Source organism: Lissotriton vulgaris, chromosome 2_1, assembly GCF_964263255.1.
Source record: "Lissotriton vulgaris chromosome 2_1, aLisVul1.2, whole genome shotgun sequence".
Lineage (NCBI taxonomy): Eukaryota > Metazoa > Chordata > Amphibia > Caudata > Salamandridae > Lissotriton > Lissotriton vulgaris.
Window position 1 is genome coordinate 1,417,457,367 of NC_141687.1, and position 22,112 is coordinate 1,417,479,478.

The 22,112-nt window shown below is 43.5% G+C and overlaps 1 protein-coding gene across 44 annotated transcripts in view; it reads left to right on the forward strand.

Moving 5' to 3' along the window:
* Window positions 1-11,251: 11,251 nt before the first annotated feature.
* NEB (nebulin) overlaps window positions 11,252-22,112 on the forward strand; it is a 402,407-nt gene continuing 391,546 nt past the window's right edge. For 41 of the 44 annotated variants that reach the window (XM_086957192.1, XM_086957197.1, XM_086957198.1 and 38 more), the window contains exons 1-3: window positions 11,268-11,327; window positions 11,973-12,061; window positions 12,672-12,729. In XM_086957192.1, the coding sequence (XP_086813318.1) occupies window positions 12,700-12,729 (30 nt within the window). In that variant the 5' untranslated portion in view covers window positions 11,268-11,327; window positions 11,973-12,061; window positions 12,672-12,699. Of the gene's footprint in view, window positions 11,328-11,972; window positions 12,062-12,671; window positions 12,730-22,112 lie in introns of all 44 variants that reach the window. The other 3 variants (XM_086957195.1, XM_086957193.1, XM_086957196.1) reach the window with 3 other exon arrangements.

A 22,112-nucleotide genomic window follows, 5' to 3' on the forward strand; every position in this document is an offset into this window, starting at 1 on the left:
TAGACACCAAATAGGGCAGAAAAATGGCAAATTGCAATTTTTCAAAATTGTAACTTAAAATCCGACTTTACCATTGAAGAGGGTTTTAAATTACAATTACTCAGACACCAAACGTGAAATATTCACCCATTTCCAATCAAATGTTAGCACTTTTTAGATGTGATAGAGTATCCCAATGTTATTCTACGGGAGAGGTAGGCCTCATAGTAGTGAGAAAGAAATGTAGGAGTTTTTCACTTCCAGGACATGTAAAGTTTTCAAATACATGCCCAACTTTTTAATTACACTTGCACCCTGCCCTATGGGCCACCAAGGTTCAACCTTAGGGGTGGCTTACGTGCAATAAAAATGGAATTTTGTCTTTTTCTTCCCCGTATATCTCGTATTATGATACGTTGGAGTTTAAGGGATACTAATATGGATCAGACCTCACACTGCTCCTCGTTTCTCGATCGAGAAACGAGGAGCAGTGTGAGGCGGTTGCATATCAACAAGAAATTCCAAATGACCGGCATCATTGGGGCAAGGAATACGTTCAAATAAAGCCCGTCAAACATCAATGTGACTGTCTGCTCCATATTAGTATCCCTGAAACTCCAAATTATCATAATACGAGATATACGGGGAAGAAAAAGACAAAATTCCATGGAGATATGAACAGCCAATGCTGTTAACAGAAGAAACTATACATATACCACAGTCCTATAAAAGATATAGAGCAACAATTCATCTTGGGATTATCATCCTTTCTACAAAATACACGTGGAAATGCATGTAATATTAAGCATCATTTGATCTAGGAAAGAAACAATTGAATCGATTTTAAGAAGTAACCCCATAAGAAACAGTGTCCTGAAGAAGGTGACACCACATCTATTGGTCTAAACCACCGAAACGCATCGACACCTATGTTAAACAGAGAATCCAAATAAAGCCTGCGGACCTGTAGATACAAGGGAATTCCTGTATCGAGTGTCCCGCACAAAGTATATAGGGCTATTGGATCTAAGAAAGTATGAAATAGAGCATTAGACTTGCTTAGAGAGCAGGGGTAACTACAGTGGTTTATAATTTTATGTTATGATATTCTTTTGTAGAAATGTATATGTTATGTATTCCCCAGTGGCAGGAAATGATATGTAATGTTCAAACTGTATGCAAATAACTTTTAATTAAAGTATCTTTTATGTATGTTTTTTCGGGAATTTTTCCGAAATTTTAAATGCTAGAGAACTTTTTTTATTAATAAAAACATTGTAAGCACTACATTCTAGTCTGAGAATATATTGGGAATAGAAGCTGACTATATAAGATTCTGGTATGAAAGAATGAGAGAATGGTGTGAGGATTTATATGGTCCGTTTCCAGGGATTTCCCTTCAGGCTTAAATTGTCTCAAGTACCCTGTTCCCTGGAACTAGTGGGGTCATCTCTCTTCCCTTTACTTAGGAACAATAGTAGCATACTGCGCAGGGAGATGTTACATCCCCATTGCAGGAAGCCCCACAGGGTGTTGGTCCAAAGGATGAGCTTCAAAAGAGAAGCCCCCTTTGGTGGGCAAAAGGTGGTCACACTCCTGAAGGGCTGGCCGTTTGTTAAGGTAGATAAGCTGGGGGTGGGAACAAAGAGGGGAGACCATCGCCCAAACAGGTTATCCCGTGGGAGTGTAGTTCACAGATAGCAGCACCTCTAGGGTGGGCTACCAAGTTCTTATCATCCAAGGAAGGGTTCAGACTTCTGAAGAGTGGTCAGAATGGTGGATCCTGGGATTGCTAGGTACCATGCATAGATTAAAGTAATCACAGGGTGAAAGGGATCCTGGTAGCCCATTCGCTAGTGATCACACTGCCCCATCAGGGCACTTTCTGGGCATAAATATGGCACCCTAAGCCTAAATTCACGTTGGAAAGTGAGTAAGGACTAAAGAAGTAATGCCTTGCTGACCTTGGGACCCGGCAAAGTGAGGCTGCTCCGTCTGCTGGATTGCAACAGCCCTAACTTGGGCTAGCAAAGAGAGGACTGTGCCTGTGTCTCTTGGCTCATAGAAAAATATCTCCCAAGCACCAGACTAAAGAAATTACTAAAATGTTCAGTCGGCTGACCCGGGAAACCAGTACCCTGGCCTCCAAAGCTCAAGTAGCCCATTCCAGCACGTCAGGGGCCATATCCTTTGAATCACCACTGACTGTCTCTGGGCTAACCAAGAGACCGATCCTCGATGATCAAAGGTTGCACCCGAGTTTGCTGGACTCTGGAGTGTTGTCTGAGTCCATATTGGTTGCCAAAGAGAGACATCAGCCTTCACCAAAAAATTCCGTTTGAACTGCTGTGTATGCAGTGGCGGCCGGCACCGGTAAGAACGGCGAGGCGGGAGTGAGTGGGAGTCGGGTAAGTCAACATACAATCGGAGAAGTAAAATTAAATTTTAAAAAAACGAAACCACTTACCTTGTGCTCACAGCATCACCAAATCAGTGATGTGGCGAGCATAAGGTAAGTGTTGTTTTAAAATGTTAATGTAATTTTACCTCTCCCATCATATATCGACTTACTTGACTCCCACCGAGCCCCATGGCTCTCACCTGTGTCGGCCGCTACTGTGTGTACGAAGATCGAAGCTTAGCCGCAGCTGACTTCTACTGGCTCAAAGAAGGCTTGAAGGACATTGATCCCAGTGGCTAAAGTCACCTTACCTGTGGTCAAAGGAATAACCATAATGACGGCCCCATCAACCGCACATCACCCTGAGCATATTTCAGCATCCTTAGTATCCTAAATCCCCAGCATCAGGTTCACTCCACTGAAGTGTATGGTGGTCTTGATGCAAAGTGTGGAACTGAACTTGAGACTGCTTTGGTGACCAAGTAACTGTCCAACTACTCCTTATTGACCCCTTTGACCTCCTCCTTGTTGTATTTGGTCAATCCACTTGGCCCAGAGTAGCCGAACACAACTCTTTCAAACTTTTCAAAAGTTTCTAAACTTTATAGTTACCAGTGCTTGTTTGCGCTTTGAACTAAATAGGTGAGATTTACATTTTACTTAAAAATCTATATCTCCGTAACACCCCAGTGGATTTTGTTTATGTTGATATCTAAAAATTCATGGAAATCTAATCTATTTTAATAAATTGGTTTTGGATTTCCTCTGTGTTAAATAACTTTCTTATTTTGATGTTTGGTGCTTCTAAATGCTGTACACTAGTTTCTTTATGTGAGCCTTGCTGCTTGAAGCCACAACTACCTTGGGTTGAGCTAAATGTTTTACAAATGAGCCACACAGGACCCAAGAAAGTTCTGTGAGTGTATTACATGGTAAGGTTACACAACCATACCATATAATGCACCACAATCCTCAGATCTCCCAAGTTGGAAGTTTAAAACTGCATCCAGGCTGCATATTTTAAGGGGCTATTTAAGTGTGTGACACAAAAGTGTTGTTTCAGGACCACTAGCAGCATTTAATTTTCAGGCCCTGGATTTATGACATTCCACTTTAACCAGTTTACTGCGGCGATAATTTCTCCACAGTGCCAGGCGTTCTATTGTCTGGTAGTGCTCGCAACGGCCGTTGGCCAACGGCAGCAAGGAGAGAGTTAATTGGGATTTATAAGTAAATTAAATATGCCAATCGTGTAATCCAATACTACTGTGTTTTAGGTAGTGAGCACAGGCACTTCAGCACTGGTTTGCAGTGGTAAAGTACACTGAGTCGTCAGGCCAACAAAAACAAATTCAGTAAAAATAGAAGAAGTGAAAGCAAAAAGGTTGGGTGTGACCTTGAAAAGAGGGTCAAGTCCAACAAGAATCTATTGGTCTAAGCTAGTGTTAATGAATGCCAAAAAATTCTCAAAGTGTCACTTTCTTCCATGTCCTGGCTCAATGCATGTTTTTCTGAAAATGTCAGCGACATATTTTCCTTTGTCACTCTTAGAATCCAGTTTGCATTCTACTGTGGTCATATTTAGGTATACCATGGGCAGAATAACTAGATCTCCAGATGGCTTTCCTATTTTTTAGGCTGCACCTGAATGGCTCTTCTAAGCCCAGACTATTAGTATGATGATGTAAGTATGGGTGGGACCACTATAAGCCATCTGTTGTTGAAAGCTTACTCTAGTTGCTACCATGGGAAACTGAAGAGATGCTGCTATATTTTTGTTCTTTGTGCCTTCGTTCAGTTGCTGTAGCATTACTTACTTCAGGGGAAGAATTGAATGGGTAGTACAAACCTGCTGTTCTAGTTCTTCGGAATTTAGAGCCATGACTATCGCTTTTGTATGCAGCAAACTAACAGCTTTACAGCTACAAAGCTATAACGTCAAATTTATGCTTTTGATATGGTAAGTAACACTCAAAAACACTGCAAAATTACAAGCATGGTACAAAAAAAAAACGTTGAATTACTATACCACTGTTACTGCAAACCGACACTACTTCAGCACTCAAATACACAACAACAAAACTACAAATTCAATGCCACTGCAGTAACACTACAGTACAAATTACAAAAGTTTCTAAAAAAATACCATACCACAAGAAGTGACTCTAAAACGAACTGGAAAACCCTGTAACAATACAACAGCAATACAATGATATAGTTGCAAAATGACCCCACCGCGTCACAGCAATAAAACTTCACCTAACACAATTGCAATACCATAAATACAACACTACAGCAATACTAGAACTATGATACTACAGATGTGATAACACTAAGCACTACAAATTTACAACACGCCACATGCAACAATACAACACCTTTAGAGCTACAACTCTTGTTCGGAAAGTGGCTCTCTCAGACTCTGAAGTTCAGGTCTGATAAGCCCAGTCCTTGGGAAGAGCACGCTACTTATATCAACAATTTCTTTGCAGGTTGGAGGATCCGTAAAACGCCTTCTGGAAACCATATACATATTCCCCCAACTGATGAGAACTTGGATCACTCTTCCATATAGGCATTCCATATTCCACAGGTGTGATTGAAGAGGGGCTCCTTTACCTGGCCCACCATTGATTGATTGATGTATGCAATACAGAACTAACAAATGGAAAACTAAGGAATAAGAAACAAAGAAATGACCCTAGTGTCACTGTATGTCAGTCGTTAGAAGGAAATCTGTGACCCCGTATATTTCTCCTAACATTTTAAATCCAATGACTTTTTGTTATATATATATGTTTTTTATGGATTTTTAAGCAACAACAAAAAATCCCATACAGAAAAAGAAAATGAAACAGATCACATTACCAATCATCACAATTGTTTGTATACATAGGGGGCCGTGGTCGCCCGGTCCAATTAGGATTGAGCCTACTCGTTACATCCATACAGCTCCTAAGGCAACATTAGATATGCACAACCAAAAAGGTCAAAACAAATCCAATGACTTTTCTGTGACTTCATGTTATTGCAGTGCTCCATCAGATGGTGCGCAAGTGCGGTTCGAACCCCCTGAAAAGAATACTTTTTCAGCGGCCTTTCAGTCTTTGAAAGGCAGTGTGCCCAATTCATAGCATTAATATTAAACCAACTCCCACTCTCTGTGCCTTGCCTTCTCTCTCCTCCATAAACTGTGCTCCTGCTTTCCAGGGTTGCTGTGAAAGGCTCCTAGAGAGCAGCCTGGAATTCCGTTCTAATATAGCTACTATGTATTAAAGATTTTGTATTAAAGATTTCAGAGCAGCCTGGAATTCCTTTCTAACATAGCTACTATGTATAAAAGATTTTGCTAATAACTGCTGCTTCATCATAGCAGTGAATTACTCTGTTTCGAATCACAACAATGCTACATTGATGGCATAGTACTGGCCCTTCTCTTTAGAGCTGCTATGGTTTTAATGGGTCAATATATCCTGCATCGTTGGACATGTTCCATCTTTGATAAACTGATACATAAAGATCATCTTATTTTGGATACATGCATTATTTGTTTCAACAACTGAGAACCTCTCTTGGATGAAATGGTGCTGCATGTTTGTCTATCTCAGTGATGAATCAGTTTTTTGGATTGACTGGGCAGGCCCATGAATTGACCATCTCTTCTATACGAGAATGAATGCTAAAGTCCAACTGCTCCTTAACAAATTTCCAGAGGACTGGCAGACTAGAACGAGGAAGTGCCAACTGGAATTACAAGGTCTAGGGGAAGGGGAACTAAATTCGAAGTCCTCTGAAAATGTATTTGTGCTCAGTCCTCCTGAACAACATACCACTTTAGCTCACGAAACAGACAATGAAAGTGGAAAATTAATGGAGGAGAAATGGCCTGCTCATGTCAAATTGGCTAAATCTGCCGCAACTTAGAGTTCACTCAGTTTTTTGCATCATCCAACGCAAGCATTGGTAAAACCAACAGGTCTCACCAGTGAAACCTGTTTCCTTTGCTGATGTGTCCTTTCCTATAAATGGGCACTGTGCACGTGCACACGCGCATGGCAGCTATCTTAAAAGGATTTTTCATAGAGCAAAAATTAAATAAATCACAGATGACCACCTCATATGTGTGTGCAAACATGGCAGAAATGTTGAATGATCTTTCTGAAAGCAAAAGAAAAATAAGTCATTCAAAGATTGCTGCCATGCAGGCGCATGCATATGCGGTGCCCATCTTTATACTTTATTTTAAATTTACCGATGCAATGTGGCAGACAGCAATTTCAGAAAAGTTCATCAATAAGTCTATAGTATGCCTGGTATGCCATGGAAATTGTACCACGCAAGCAGTCCACAGCAGTGTGCAGCTGCACGGCATTCATTAAAATAGAAATGGAAAAAACAAGACAACTAAGGGGACCTAGGGGTGGGAGGGCATGGAAGGGAGAGTAAAGAACGAGGAGCAAATCAGTGGGGCCTGGTAGGAGTGAGAAGTTGCCTGGGCACTTTGCAATAATAAAAAAGAAAAACATGTACAAGCAGTGGTAATGGTGCGTAGGTAGGGGGAGTACATGAAGCGGTGGCTGCCGGCACAGGTAACGGTGATGGATTAAGCCCCGATCTCTTGACTGGGTAAGAGTGGTCTGCTTAATTCAGACACTCTGTTTATCACCACCCCCTTTTCTGTATCGTTTTTGGCCACTACAGGTGTGGCAGGGTATACTCAGACATGAGTCCCTTGCTCACTGCACCACCAGGATTCAAGCAAGCCGGGTCGACGACGGCTGAAATGCCAGAAACCGGTCCCTGGAAGCTTGTCTCCTTACCAGTGAAGAATTGGCTTGGTAGTTTGGTCTGCCCTGTTCCCATGAGGCACGTGGTCAGGCTAATTTGCATATAGCCAGGTTCTGAACTGGGGGGATGCAGTGAGCTAAATAACGGTGATGGATTAAGCCCTGATCTCTTGACTGGGTAAGAGTGGTCTGCTTAATTCAGACACTCTGTTCATCACAACCCCCTTTTCTGTATCGGCACAGGTAAGAGCGGTCACCGGGGTGGGGTGGGGGTCGGTTTAGTCCACATACGACAGAAAAAGTAAAATTAAATAAATAAAATATTAAAATCACTTAACTTGTGCTACCGCATCGCGAAGAGCAATGTGGCGAACGCAAGGTAAGTGGTTTTATTTTTTTCATTTATTTAATTTTACTTCTCCTGTCGTATGTGGACTTATCCGACCCCAACCCCACCACCGCCAGACTGCTCTTACATGTGCCGGTCGCGACAAGCATGAAGAGCAAACACCAGCAGCCTGGAATCAGTCTGGAGATGCTAGGCCCTCACAAAAATTAAACTGAATAAAAAAAACTTTGGTTGAGGGTGGGAAAGGAGAAACAGGGATGAAAGCAATGCCTAGGAGTGCTGAAAACAAAATAAAATATAGTCTCCTCTTGTTAGTAGAAGAAGAATTCAACTCATCCAGTCAAAGCAGAATGAGACCAAAATGCTCCTCAGGCAGGACAAATACAAGAACATGCAGGGAAAAAAAGAGATTCACAATTTAGATCTACAGTCATGAACAAGGAGTGGCCCCAAAGCACACTGCAAATAGGCAAAAAAAAGAGTGTGCCAGAAAAAAATGAGGCGCGGAGAGAAGAGGGGGGGGGGGAGTTGGGGGTCTGCTCACATACTTAATGTCACCCTTGCCTGTCAGATTCTATTCCCACCACTTAGGCTCGAACCCTTTGTCCATGTACCCAAAGTATGGGCTTACTCCAGACATACAGATGTTCTGGAAAGTCAAATAAATGTGTAACAAAAAGTTACAACTATAAAAATGTAAAGTGACACATAATGGATAGGCTAGTTATCCCAAGGTGAAACTGGTAAACAAAGGAATGGGGCAGCTCATAGCTGACCCAAAAGGCAGGGTTATCTTCGGTCGATCAAACGGTTATGTGGGAGAGGAAAAATTCAGTGACTGGTTCGGTAACATCAATCACCTACACTTTAAGTCTAAGAAGTGGCCCTGACTAGAGTTTAGGATGTGTCGGTTCCCAGTGTCTGTTGTCATACACCCTCATGCTGGAGTCTGAGGAAGCTTGTACATCAAATGGTGATGATATTACATTTTTAAGCCTTGAATTGTACCCATTTGCCTATCTCACCTCAGGGGCGGCCTTAGGCATGTGCAAGCTGTGCACCTGCACATGGCCACCAAACCCCAGGGGCCACGACACCAATATATATCCTTAATATAATAATCCTCTGAGGATGGATACATATTTGCGTGGCGGCCCCTGGCAGGGATTTGGTGGCCTCCGGCTCAGTTCCACTTCCAAACACCCTGGCCCCCCGTTTCTCTGGCCTCCGCGCTCCACCCCGCCCAGACCCCCTCTTACGGGGACCCCTACCTACGCTCCCTGCCCAGGGCCGCCATGAGCCTAGAGCCGCCCCTGCTCACCTTAATGTATGTTTCTGGTGCTTATCTTTGTATTCGTTGTCCATGTTTGATCTACTGAAATGCTGAAAGTTGGCATCAAAGCAGCTTATTATTCTGTGCCTATCTATCTCTTTCTAACCTGAAGCAATTGCACACTGGTCTTCCATATCAAGGCAAATCTCTTGTTTCATTGGAAGAAGCGGCTGCTCACTCCTTGCTCACTCCTTGCACTGGCACTTTGCCAAAATGAGGGTTAGCTATGGAGGAAACATGATTATGTTCACATAAGTCAACACTGTAGCTGAATTAGGCAAAAGGTGATCGTGTCTGTGAGATGTAAGGCACCAGCGGTTTAGGTGGCATACATTGCCATGAATGATATGACTGCAGAAGAAGGGATTAGCTCTTGCTGAAGTTTGCCAGTCCCTCCTGTAGTATTTTTGTGCCATAATAGGTAGAGGTTGAATGGCACAACCCCTACGCGCCCCCAGACTTTGAGCCCTTCCACTAAAGCAGACTTCCTAAATTGAATTTTCTACGCTCTTCTTGTGTATTTTCTATGCTCTTCTTGTGTTGGGTGATATATTAGGTTTATTTTTCTTTATTTTTTGGAGAGCCATTTCTTATGACACAAGATTATTCTGGAATTGTTCTCTATATATTTCAGAAAATCTCACACATACACTTATAAAATGTTTGCCTGACGTACTATATACTGCAGCTGAATACTCATAGGTGCACCTTTGGTGTAACTGACCTGGTGAATTGAACTCTCTCCGGAAGGGTTTTTTTGGGGTTTCCAATCATCTTCGAGTTCATGAAAGAACTCTGGCATTGCGTGGCATTGGCACTAACGTGCATCAATATGTGGTTGCGCAGAGACATCCCCACATGAGCGTCGCCATGTGAACAACTGGCTCTGTGGATTGCAGGCCTGTGCTTTTCATCTTCGCCATAGCAGTCCGAGGTACTGACTATGGCAAGGCCTCATGAACACCGATTCGTCAAATTGTTAGGTGCACAATGCGGAAGTGACATCACTGTCCCTTGGACCAATGGTGAAGTCTCAATATTGACCCTCAGTCTCGTGTTTAGACTCTTTTGAGACTCCCGAGTGCTGCTCAGGGTCCATGGGACGGATAAGGGGAGCAAACCACAGAAAGCAAACATGGATCTTAAAGCCCTGTTGGCTTTCTGATCCTGCAGCTGCGCTCATGTCCCTTGAGACCAGGAGTAGGTAGCATGGATAGCGGCAGGGTTAGTAAACGGCGAGGTAGCAGCTGCTACTGCTGGCTATCATTAATTAATGTCAGTACTGCTACTTGCAGCAGTCGGTGCCCCGAGAATGAGGTAGACACGTATTAATAAGAATACAGTGGAAACTATGCATTCAAGAAAAATCTTTATTCATTCCTGTCTCCAAGCTCATCTCAGACAGCATCTGAGGTAGATTCATAAACATTCTAAACTGCCACTCTCAGGTGGGATGTACCATGTGAAAAACAGGAAGGGGGAAGAGACTTATGAAAGGTATACCAATATAATGTGAAACTGTATGGGCTTAATGTTCTATACTGTTAATTAATTACAACAACAATGCTACCCAGGAGTCAAAAGAAGAAAGAGGGTTGACCTTCCCTGAAATGAAAGATATTCCTAGTGCTTATGGTTTCAGTATGTCTTTGTTTAACCACAGGTGAGCACAGATGTTGCATGCAGATTCCACATCATCTGCTAGAAGTGTCCCCAGCACCGATAACATTTGCGCCAGAATTAATGGAATATTTTTTTCATGGTCTGAACAAAAGAGGGATGGGAACCCTGATCAACAAAATGACTTGAAGGAAAAACTCTGCTGACGAAGGAAGTGTGGTACACAAGGCCAGGCTCAGGCAGGGCTGATGCTCAGAGTAATCCAGAGATGCAACAGGGTTCAATGGACCAGGCAGCCTCAACCCTTGAAATGAAGGATTCTCTTTCCTACTGAAGAACTCCCAGGTACAGATCCAATGAACTGTCAGATAACAATGCCCCTGCATACCCAGAAGCCAGTGGGACAAGTGGGCGGGACACCTCTGTACTGTGCAACAAAAGCATACCTAACTCCCATTAGGTCTGGCAGCTAATGAAGAGGTTGATAAACATGGCGGTGTCTATGCTCACAACGTTTTATGATAACAATATGTTCATGTCGTTCTTTAGCCTGTAGTCACTGAATAATCCAGATTTGCTCTTGACCAGTGGCATAAAATCACAGCGCCTCTGTTTCAGTGCGCCTTGTTCTTTGCTAGGAAGCCCTCGCTCTCCTCGGATTTGCTGAACAGGTGGTCTTCAAAAGGCTCACTAGGTATATTTAGCTGCTGAAACTTGAGCAAGTAGCCCCCTGATTGGCCGGCATGGCCACATGATAGTTCAGGGGAAGGGGCGACTGGTTTGCTCTTGCCCTGCGTTTCTCGGGAGGGAAGAGCTGGAGAGGCTCGGCTGCTCAGGAAACTTATCTAAAGAGTACTGGTAAGGGCATCTTCTTTTTGCTGTAACAGTGCCCCTTTCGTGGGAAACTCTTCTTCTTAGCCTCTGTCTCTCCCAGAGCTTGCTTGTCCCAAGTCGAAAGCTGAGCTGCGAGGGAAATCTCTGCATGGGATTGGACTAGAGTCTTCCTGTATTCTTGGCAGGTGCACAGCTGTGACATTTACCCCCTAGAGCTGTGATCTTGGGACTTAGCGCCCCATCACTGGACGCGTCGCACTTGGGTGCCATCTTTGAATTACCCGTTTAGCTTTAAAATCCAATTAATTGAATAGTTTTCCCCCTAGGCTGGCATTTTGCATTGGGCGATGCTCTAGGTTCCTATATTTAACCTGCACTGGTGGGCTGCGCTTGCCTCAGATGGAATTGCAGCTTAGCCAGCTAAACAAAACCAGCCAATCGGCCGCCGGTATTAGCTTACACGACACATATCTTCGGACCCGGGAACAGCTGCTCCAAGGCGTCACCGGGCAAAGCTGCCTTCCCCGCCTTCGTGTAAAAGCCGGGCAGCGGTCACACTGACAGGCCTCTCTCAATCATTCCATTTTGTAACGTCAAGTAACGGGCAAATACCTTCATTTTTTTGGGGAGGAGAAACCGAACCTTTGGATTTTATTTTTTCCCCCTCAGGTTTGAGAGGAAGCTGCAGGAACCACAAAAAGAGGATCAACAGTGCAGGCTCATGGTGCAATCGTCGCAAATACCCTTGTTACCCTGAGGTTTCTATCTTTTTGCTTTTACTTTTATAAAACCATGGTTGCAAGGAATGTGCATTTAAAAAAACAGTTTTTTTAGCCCCCTTTAAAAACACGATGGGCGCAGCTGGAAATGTTGACAGAAACATTGCTGATTTTGGCTTTGCATATAAATGTCATTCATTGTGGCAACAGCTGACGGTGAAGCGTTTGTTTGATATTTTTTTTAATCTTTAACCGTAAAATAGAACTTCCTGGTGTACCGTAGCTTTGAAAAGGTTTCTGAGGTTCTGTGCCTGCAACTTAAAGTGGACTGCACGTCGATGGAAAATTGGCTGAGAGAAAGGGGTGTGAAGGAGAAGCAATATGTTCGAATACCATAGTTTTAATTTATTCATTTATTTAATTTGAAGGTTTTTTTTTTAGACCATGTCACTACAACTGCTCTCGCAAAATAAAACATGTTTGGGCTGTGCTTGTACGTATGGAATTTATATACTGCGTTGATAGACAAAAAATAGTTTTTTTCAGATTTTTGTCATTTTAATATTTTTGGGAGGTTAGGCAGACATGGCTCATTTTTTTGTGGTTCGCTTTGTATAAATGGTACTGTAACTTGTCTTTTTATTTTCAGATTGTAGGTGACAGACCAGTTTGCAAACATGGCGGACGATGAGGGGTATGACGTGGAGGTAAGAGGCAGATATTTGAAAACGCTAGAACTATAGACCTGGCTTCATGTTACAAGGGATTCCATGTCTGAAGCAAGGATGATTTGAAATAAATGGGAGTATAGATTTGGTAAAGCGTCAAAAGTCACACCTCTTAGACTTGCACAAGCTTAGAAAGTTATATAGAATATTGAAAGGTTAAAATACACTGTTCTGGTCATTCCGTGTGTCCGGTTTGAAGGCCCATGTGGGGCAATCATGCGAAAAAAAATCGCAGAGGTGGTTGTGCTCACCAAATGCACATGTGGAAATGACATTATGCTGTAATAACTGCTGCTCGGTCAGTTGGGCTTCCAGGATGACCAGAGGACTGTGCAAGCCCTCTTGTCAGCAAATCCAATATTACAAGCGGGCTTGTGAAGGGCAGGCAGGATCCAATGTCCTCCCATATGGGGCCTGCCCTCTGCTGACCAGGCACTTCTGCGTAGGCCCTGCTTTTTTTGGTTCTGTAAATAAGCTGGCTTATTCCATGATATTCTATTTTATTGGCAAATAAGAGAAAGTCTCTGGCCAAAGTGTGTGGCAAATTAAACGAGACTATGAACATGTTACACAATAGCGTCAAGTGTTATAGTCCACAAGCAGTTCAGGATCTGATGCAGGCATCATATTTCTGTCACAAAAAGGTTTTCTCTATGGCAACTTTATACAGTCTGCTTTCTTGTGGGCCTGCCTGCTTGTTCAAGGCTCCCTGCCTTAACTTAAAACACCGGGGGAGAGGTGTTCTGCTAGAGATGTTGGATTTTGACCCATTTTCATGTGAGATCACACCTGATGGCTTTGTGTGTGGTGTTGTATAAAGCTGGACTATTTTGTGCATTTCTCTTTTTTTTTTCTTGAGTTTACCTTCAATGTTTGGATCCAGAAGTGATTTAATGTTTGGCCTGCCTCCCTGGAGTTTTAGTCATGTAATATCATACATGAGGATTCTAAGACTGTAGAGTGGCACATGAAAGAGAATTGAGTCATTTAAAAATATGTGGAGTGCTGATTCTGCATCGGATAAGGGCAGGAGCTCTAGGACGAGAGAGCTGGATGATTATTATAGCAAAGTGCTCTCAGAGAGTCCCAGCTGGCCTGCAGGAGGGAGCCATGGAGACTAACTGCATGTCATGGAAACACAAAGGTCAGCATCACTGGGGTTACCTCCATTCAGTGGTGTACCACAAAATGACTGTCCCCCCTGCAGAATGTGATGAGGGGCCCCTGCGTAGCCCATGTCTTGCAGATATTCACTGCCCGTGGCCTGAATGGGCCCCACAAAGGGTTGGGTGCTCTCTGAAGGGTTGCCTTTCCCCCGAGGGGCTATTTTAGGCCTGACGTGAAAATATGGAACTGTGACTGGTAATCTCCCTGCTCCACTGGTCAGGGCTACAGACTGCAGTCTCTGCCTTGATTCCCAGGGTGCTCAAATTTAGATAAGTCGTTAGGATTACTAAGAATTGCGCCATTAAAAATGAATTAAACTTATTGCGCATGACTTTGGTTTGTTTTTTAATAAGAATTAAAGCGAATTGATGGTCCATATTATGTAAGGAATTTACACCAAGCTGACAAATGGTACTAAATCTTTTGTACAATGGGCAGTACTGCAGAAAGTACATGTGGTCGGCAATGGTGGAAAACTGTCAATTCTACTAAACTATGCACCTATGCCAGGCCTTGTGTTATTCAGAATGTTTCAACAGATGTCTTTGTGCAATCATAGTGAGTTTCACATTTTTTAAGGGGAATCCTCCCTCTCCCTTGGGTAACTACTCCAGGCACGTAAGTCGCTATTGCAGGGCCTTACGAAAGAAAACAGAAGGCATGCAAATCACTGCCACGCGTTACTCTTCATTGGGAAGGCGTTCCATGCCGGGAGAGTGGGCGCTCCCATGCATCCACCCATGGATTTTGGCACATTCCCAGATTTACTAAGGGTAGTAAACCAGGGAACAGATCAAAATGTTACGCCGTCCCAACTGAGATGTAACAAGGAGAAATATCTTTATTTCTCCTTATTTCCTCTTTCACATGTGCTGCATCACACAAAGAATGAGGAAAATGCCACTGACGATTGTTTATGTTCAGGACGGTGCAGGAACTTTTTCATCCTGGTAACGCAGGCACCTTTGCACCATGGCGCAAGGATGCCTGCATTGGCGCTAGGCTGCACTCAGTGCACCAGAGCAGACAGAGCTCAGGAATGAGCCATATCTTTGTAAACATGGCCCATTCCAGCTCTCTCCATGTGACCAAGCGCAGCAAAGCAAGTTGTCTTGCTGCATTGCGTTAAATGATGGTAAATCTGTGCCAAAACTGTCTACAGGGAAACATTAAAGATGGAGGATCTAGCATCTTGCTGCATCTAGTGCTATTAACCCCTTCGCTGCGAGCGTAATTCCCCCGCTGTGATGGGGGGAGGGGGGCGCTCACAGCGCCCGCATGCTCATGAGGAGCTGAGCTCGTCATGAGCTACAGTGCTCCTGTGCTCATGACGAGCTCAGCTCGTCACAGGTACATTGGCTCCCGTGGAACGCTCAGCACAGCAGGGTAATTCTCCCCGCACCTGAGCGTTCCACGGCCCTTGACGAGCTGAGCTCGTCATGAGCACCGGAGCACCGTGCCTCATGACGAGCTCAGCTCGTCATGAGCATGGAAAAGGTTAAACATATAGGCTGCCTCTCGCTAATAAATATGCACCAAGTGTGGGGTTGTCAAAAAGTTCTTAATTTAATCGGTCACCTGCCAGACTGTGCACTGACTGAAGTGCATTTGCCCTTTGCCAGGGGCACCGCCATACAGGGTGTCCTTTTAGTAAAGGATCCGTAAGGTTGCAGCTTATGTAATCAAAACAGGGCAAACCTATTTTGCCTCCAACTTAGTGCCATCTTTTACATTTTAAATGTGTATCGCAAATGTTGGCCCATCCTTAGTCGCTATACAGCAGAAATATTTTATATCTGTTTTCTTGCTTTTTTTTATAACACATTTTATTAATTTTGCATATTAACGTGAAACGTACCGCAAGTAACTCTGGCCTCGAGGACCGTATATTTGTGTGCCAGAAGTGTGTACGGACAGTACAATTACTCCTGAAGCATTACATTGTCCCCATTCCAGAATCATGAGCGTACTTAGGTTGTACAGAGAGTGTGTCCCTCTTTACATAGTCAAGTTCATGGTTAGTGAAGATACATGTCATAATGAGTTCGGGGGACCATGTTCGTTTATCCTTTGTGGCACCCCTTAGGCTAGTTTTTCTAAATTTTTAGCTCCTAGAAAGCATTCTGAATTATTTGTTAGGACACAGCCGCGGCCTGTGCAGGTAAGAGCGGTGGAGCAGTGGGGCCGGGTAGGGGGCGGGATTTTGACAGACAACGACGAGGGGAAAAACATTTTTTATTTAATTTCGCTTTGTGGGAGTCTGTCAAAATCCCCCCCAACGGGCCCCACCGTCCCACCACTCTTACCCGCATGAGTGGCGACTGCCTAGAGATAAAAAAAGATGCAATATGGATTTGCCAACTATTAGACACTGTTATCAAACTTAAGAGTAATATTGCCCCTATTTTGAAAAGCTGTGTGTGGGGGTGTTTGTGTAGCAATAAATGTCAACAGTTTGCCTTTTAACCTTGCACTTCCAGTAGCATAGCAGGGGTGCGTTTGACCCTAATGCAAGCAAGGAATTTAGGCTCCCAACCGCGTAGTTGGTAGTAAAAACGGCCCTAAATGAGGTGAAGTGGGCCTCTCATTAGGGCCAGACTGGCAGCAGCAGGCACCGGGCATTTCCCCGGAGGGCTGCCAGGGCTGGGGCCAGTTTTGGGCCCCTGAGGGGTCGATTTTATTACAGGGCGGTTTTTGCAGCATAGCTGCAATATCGGCCGCTGTAACGAAATGGTCTGAAACTGACCCCGGCAAACTGCTCGGCCGCACCCCGAACCCCGCCCGGGGCCAGCCGAGCACTTTGCCAGGGACAGTTTTGGCTCCCAGTCCGCCCCTGCCTCTCAGCCTCCCCTCCCCGACCACCGGTGCCCTGCTTCACTACTCGACTCATGCTTGGCCAGTGCAAGACTTGACTGACTCCTCTAAATTCCTCCCCTGCCTTACAATCGCGTTTCACCCCTCCCTCCCATGATGCTGAGGTCACAATCATTAAGGACCAGTGGTGTGAAATGTTTACCTGCGATAAACCGTATGCTAACTCACTTTTTGCATGAAAGGCGTGAAGTAAACTGGATTTCCTGATGTTTAGGCCCAACTTTAAAAAAAACTTTGCGCTAGGGCAGCATCAACCAAAGGCACGCTACCGACACAAAAGTCCAGATTTATCAAAGGATTGCACTGCCCTTGCGTTATACAGGGTGTCAAAAGGGCAATGAAACCCTTAAGTCAGATTTACTGATCTACGCAAGGCAGCCTTGCGTTGTGCTGCGTTGCCTGGTGAATCTAGAATAATACATGGTAGCACAAGTCGCTGGCTTCCGTTACACTGCTCCGGCAAGGCGATGCATGGTTGAAGCGTTGGTGTTACTAGGCCTCCATGCATGTATTTTGGCCACATTCCCAGATTTACCAAGTCTTTTAACCCCTTGGGCTCGGCCGCGATTCTGCGCCTGTGCGGCTGTTTTAATGAGTGGGCGGGTTCATGACGGCCCCCAGCCATCATCAGCACACGCTCACCGTGATGCATGACGGACGGGGGCCGTCATCAGCATGGAAGGGGTTAAACCTAGGAATGAATCCAACATATAGGCCTTTTCAGATTGAGACACAACAAAATTATAATATCTTTATTTCTCCTCGTTGTTTCCGCTTTCTCAGTGTGCTACATTCCGCAGAACTCTGAGGAAAAAGAAATCCCCTCTAAGGCAGCCCCGCACCATGGCCTAAGTGTGCCTGCGTTGGCGCTAGGCATCCACTAGTGCGCAGGTACAAGGTGAGAGCAGGAAGGTGCGGTATCATGTTAATTATATGGCTCATTCCTGTCCTCTTTGTTTGATGCAGCGCGGAAGTTGTCTTGCTGCGTTGCGCTGCGTCAAATTTGATACATCTAGTCCAAAGCATTATTTTGGGATTTGCTTTCCAGCACAAAACAGCTCTCTGTCCTTCTCGCTCTCTCTTTTACCGGAAGCACTGTAGTACCTTAGTGCTGCACTACGTGACGTCTTGGTAAATTTGCCCCTGTGTGTGGCTGATGATATATAATCTTTTATTTGCCCATTTAGTTACTTTAAAAAGTACAGATTCAAACTGCAGTAAGTTAGATTTGCACACAATCTGCAACACAAATGCTTTGAACTAGGTATGATAAAAGTAGCACCCATTATTGTTCAGCACATAGACTAGACTTTAGAAGGGTAGGATCCAGATATCCAGAGAAGCTGACTGGTTACTTTTCACCAGGAAAAAACGTCAATTGGTCCAGGCACCTTCACTAATTTTCAACCAATCACTAGCTGTCCTGTAGTGACGCAAGTGATGAGAAAATAGAACAAGGTCAGTCACAGGGCTCCTAAAACTCTCACCTTTGTTTACACCTCAGTCATGTTTTTCGCCCTGGACAGTGACTTCTCTTTTGGTTTGGCCTATTATATTTGGGAGATGGTGGAGTAAGGCTAGCCTGATCACTCTGTCTGCCAAATGTGGAGATTCTATTTGAATACATCTCTGCAAAAACCCTGATGTTACAAATTATAAATATTTTGCAATGTTTTCTTTTTCAGGAAATGTTTTTTTTGGCATGGTATACTAATTTCATTTAACCCATTTAACTCCTTCGCACCTGTACCCATCCGTCTTACTGCTGTTTCTTTTTTATGGAATGTGGGTTCTTATGCTCATGTTCTCTGGAATCTTCCTTCCCCAAGTATGTAACCAACAAAAATGCAATTTTTCATATTTAGTTATAAATAAGCAACTTTGTGCGCCAAAAAGTATTTTCCCGAAATCCTAGAAAACGCATCGACACCGTGGATTGCAAGTTCTATCTGTAAAAATTAATCCCCTTAGCTCATGCGAGAAAAAAACACCCCTTTAAATTAATTGAAGAAATTCTAAAATAATATTCCAAAGCGAGAACAGAACTTTTCTCCAATCAGCCACGCCTATTGTGAAGACCCAAATGAGTGCTCTCTGTACTCTCATAGACTAAGCCTAGGTCAACATCTTTGGCAACCCCACAAATATAAACTGTGAGGTTCAAATGTACTTGATGTACCACTTGACCTTGGAATTGTCAATGGCAATGGCTCCATCAAATGCTTAATCCATCTAATGGAGTTTGTGCTGAATCTTTTCCCTGAACCTCAGGCTTTAGTGACCGCGCTGGTGAGAGATATGTGCCTAAATTATTGCAAATCACAATTTGGTGTCTTCATTCAAATTTGTTGCCAGACTGTAAGTTAAGCAGAATGTGTCAGTTTATCGTTCAGTATTATAAAAAAGAAAAACTCATTTCTGAGGCTCACAAGGGTACACATTGACTGCCTGTTCATTATGGGAATCAATAAAATCGGGGTACCTGATCTTTAAATGCCTTCATTCCGTAGCCCGAAGTACAAAACAAATGGTACTGCCATAACTGTCAGCACCAACACTGAAGGTGTATCCCAAGCCCTGATGAAGGCCCATGTTTCGGCTACAGTCTAAGGATGACAGAAGCTTTAGTCATCAAGTGGCCTCTTCTTGGAATTAGTAGAGTGCTGAAAATTGTTCATTTAGGCATCACTAGGCTTGGCTATTCTGGAGGCGTGGCAACAGTGCAGAGACATCCGTCTATGTGATCTCTTGCTTTATAAGCATCATTCACTTGCACTGTTTTTGTTACTTCAATGATGCGGTCAAAGAAAAGTATCTTTGCTCCACTGTGCAAGGGTGGGAAATGAATATGCTCCTTGCAAGTTCAAATGTTTATTCAAAGACATGCTCTGCCTAGTCCTGCCAAGTCAAAAACTACAACATATCAAACATTATAGCTCATTACAGTAAGAAAGCAATTCAGTTCAAATTTAGAGAAGCACTCAAAACGAATTAAAAACATTATTTTCTATTCCTTATTAAGTAAGCAACAAAACAACAGAGCAAAATGCTTCTCCACCAACCTTGCCATGATGGAACATTTTTATGTAAATGGTCCGTCAGCACAATAGATTTGGTTCTTTCAACAAATGTGGTGCTAATTGGCATTTTATCTTGTTTAATCTTAACACTGTTGTCATGCAATAGGCCCCCAGTAGCTTCCTTTCACTCAAGAAGTAGGAATGGGTGAGTCTGGAAACTACTTAGCTATTCACACACATAAAAAGAAGAATTGCTACACAATTATGCTGGACTATCTGAATGGTTTATCTTTGGGTGCAACCGCAGTTCTTACCCTCTTCAATGGTATTAATCCCACTGAAGGTTAAGAGTCTGAGTAGACCCACTGGGGGTAGAGAGTGTGAGCTTTCAGGTACACCCAGATTTGTAAAAATCAATACCATAGTCCACTGGACTGTTGCATCAATTTCACTGTATCAGGAATAAATGGCCCCTTTGGATTTGGAGTCAAATATGAAAAAAATGAGGTTGCTATTACACCGTCACCCATGTAGGTACAATAAAAATAAGAAGTATGTAGCAAAGGGACCATGGGTCCTCATACTAGCAGTGAAGTGGGCTCAACTGTCCCAAAGTTGGGTAGTAAAATATAGCTAATGTTCTAATGCAGTGTGTGTCCTCACACCTCTTGGCTCTGGTGCCACTGCACCTGATGTGCAAATGATATCACACTACTGCGGCTAAACCCTGCATTTGTGTGACAAGCACTGAGCAGTCTTGTTGGCTTGGTGATGGGGCGCACATCTGTTCAGCCTCTCGCCAAATACTCTACGTGTAAGAAGTGGGTGCGCCGAATTTCCAGTTTCCTCCAATTATTGCTCTGTGTGGTAGTCGCATGGTATAGTAGTTGCAATCCTATCCATTGGCTACTAGAAACTATGGGGCATATTATCAAGAACAACGTTAACATTATCGCCGCTTTAGCCGCAGGGAACTGCCGCTAAAGCGGCGATAAATGGCTTGATAATATGCCCTTGTGAATTCCCATAGAAGCCCAGGTTCTGGTGTGAACCTGGGCTTCTATGGGAATTCACAAGGGTATATTATCAAGCCAATTATCGCCACTTTAGCGGCAGTTTCCTGCCGCTAAAGCGGCGATAATGTTATAGCCGGTCCTGATAATATGGCCCCATATTATTTCTGAGCAGGTGGCCATATGTGATTCTCAACTATAAGCCTATTCTATGTTACCCAACAGCCATTCTAGCATTAGCCAACCAGAAACCCCCTACCTGTGCCCACTCCTGCCCTGGCCACCATGTTTGCCAAAGTGGGGCTGCTGGAACAGTGCACACCCACTCTACATGCTACATACTCCATGTACCGAGAGCACCTCTGAAGAGTAACCCTCCACTCTCAGCCTCCTGACCCGGGGAGGAAACGGCAGAAGGCTGCTGCTCGGGGTATGTGAATGCTGAAATGACATACAGGTTAAAATTGGTTCAGTGTCGGTTCCTGTAACCGGAGACGGCCATTTCTGTTACCGTCCGCATATTCGGACATTCCGAGCAGGACCTGCTCGTAAAACACTTGCTTTATCCGGGCTGGTCACCATGCAGCGGCTTATTAGTGGGAATAGCCCTGCAAAGGCTCATTACACAAGAGCAAGCTTTTAACTTTTATTTAGTGTTTCTTAACAAATGAATGTTTCTTTTCCAGAAGCATCAGCCTTGCCCATAACTTCAGCACTATTCACGAATAGGGATGTATCAATTCCCAAACATATTCATAAATATGAATCTAAACTTCTTTTCATTCACAGATATCAGTTAACATCTAATTATTCACCGATGTAGTCACACATATATTTATAATCGTATTGCTCTGTACAGATAATTATGTTAACGTCCCCTTGTTTACAGATATAGTAATGTATAGAAAAAAAACAACACACAACTCTAAACCTCTCCCTGTTCACAGGCTTCGATATGAACTTCTCTGCTATAGCCCTAAACAAATTCTTCTACTTCTCCCTCATCATAGATAATTCTGTTAACTACGCCTTTTTTTTTTTACAATTTATTACAGATAAATAGTTTAAATTCAAAATATTCACAGATTGTTGATAGTTACAAATATATCTGTCAACATACTTCTATTGGCGGAAATATTCACAGATGTAACTCTAAAGCTCTCTCTATTCATAGATAGATCTCTTAACTTCTATCTGCTGCCAGATATAACATTCAACATCGCTGATCGAGTCACAAATATATCTGGTTACTCCTCTCTAATCACTTGGAGGCAGATTTACAAGCCAC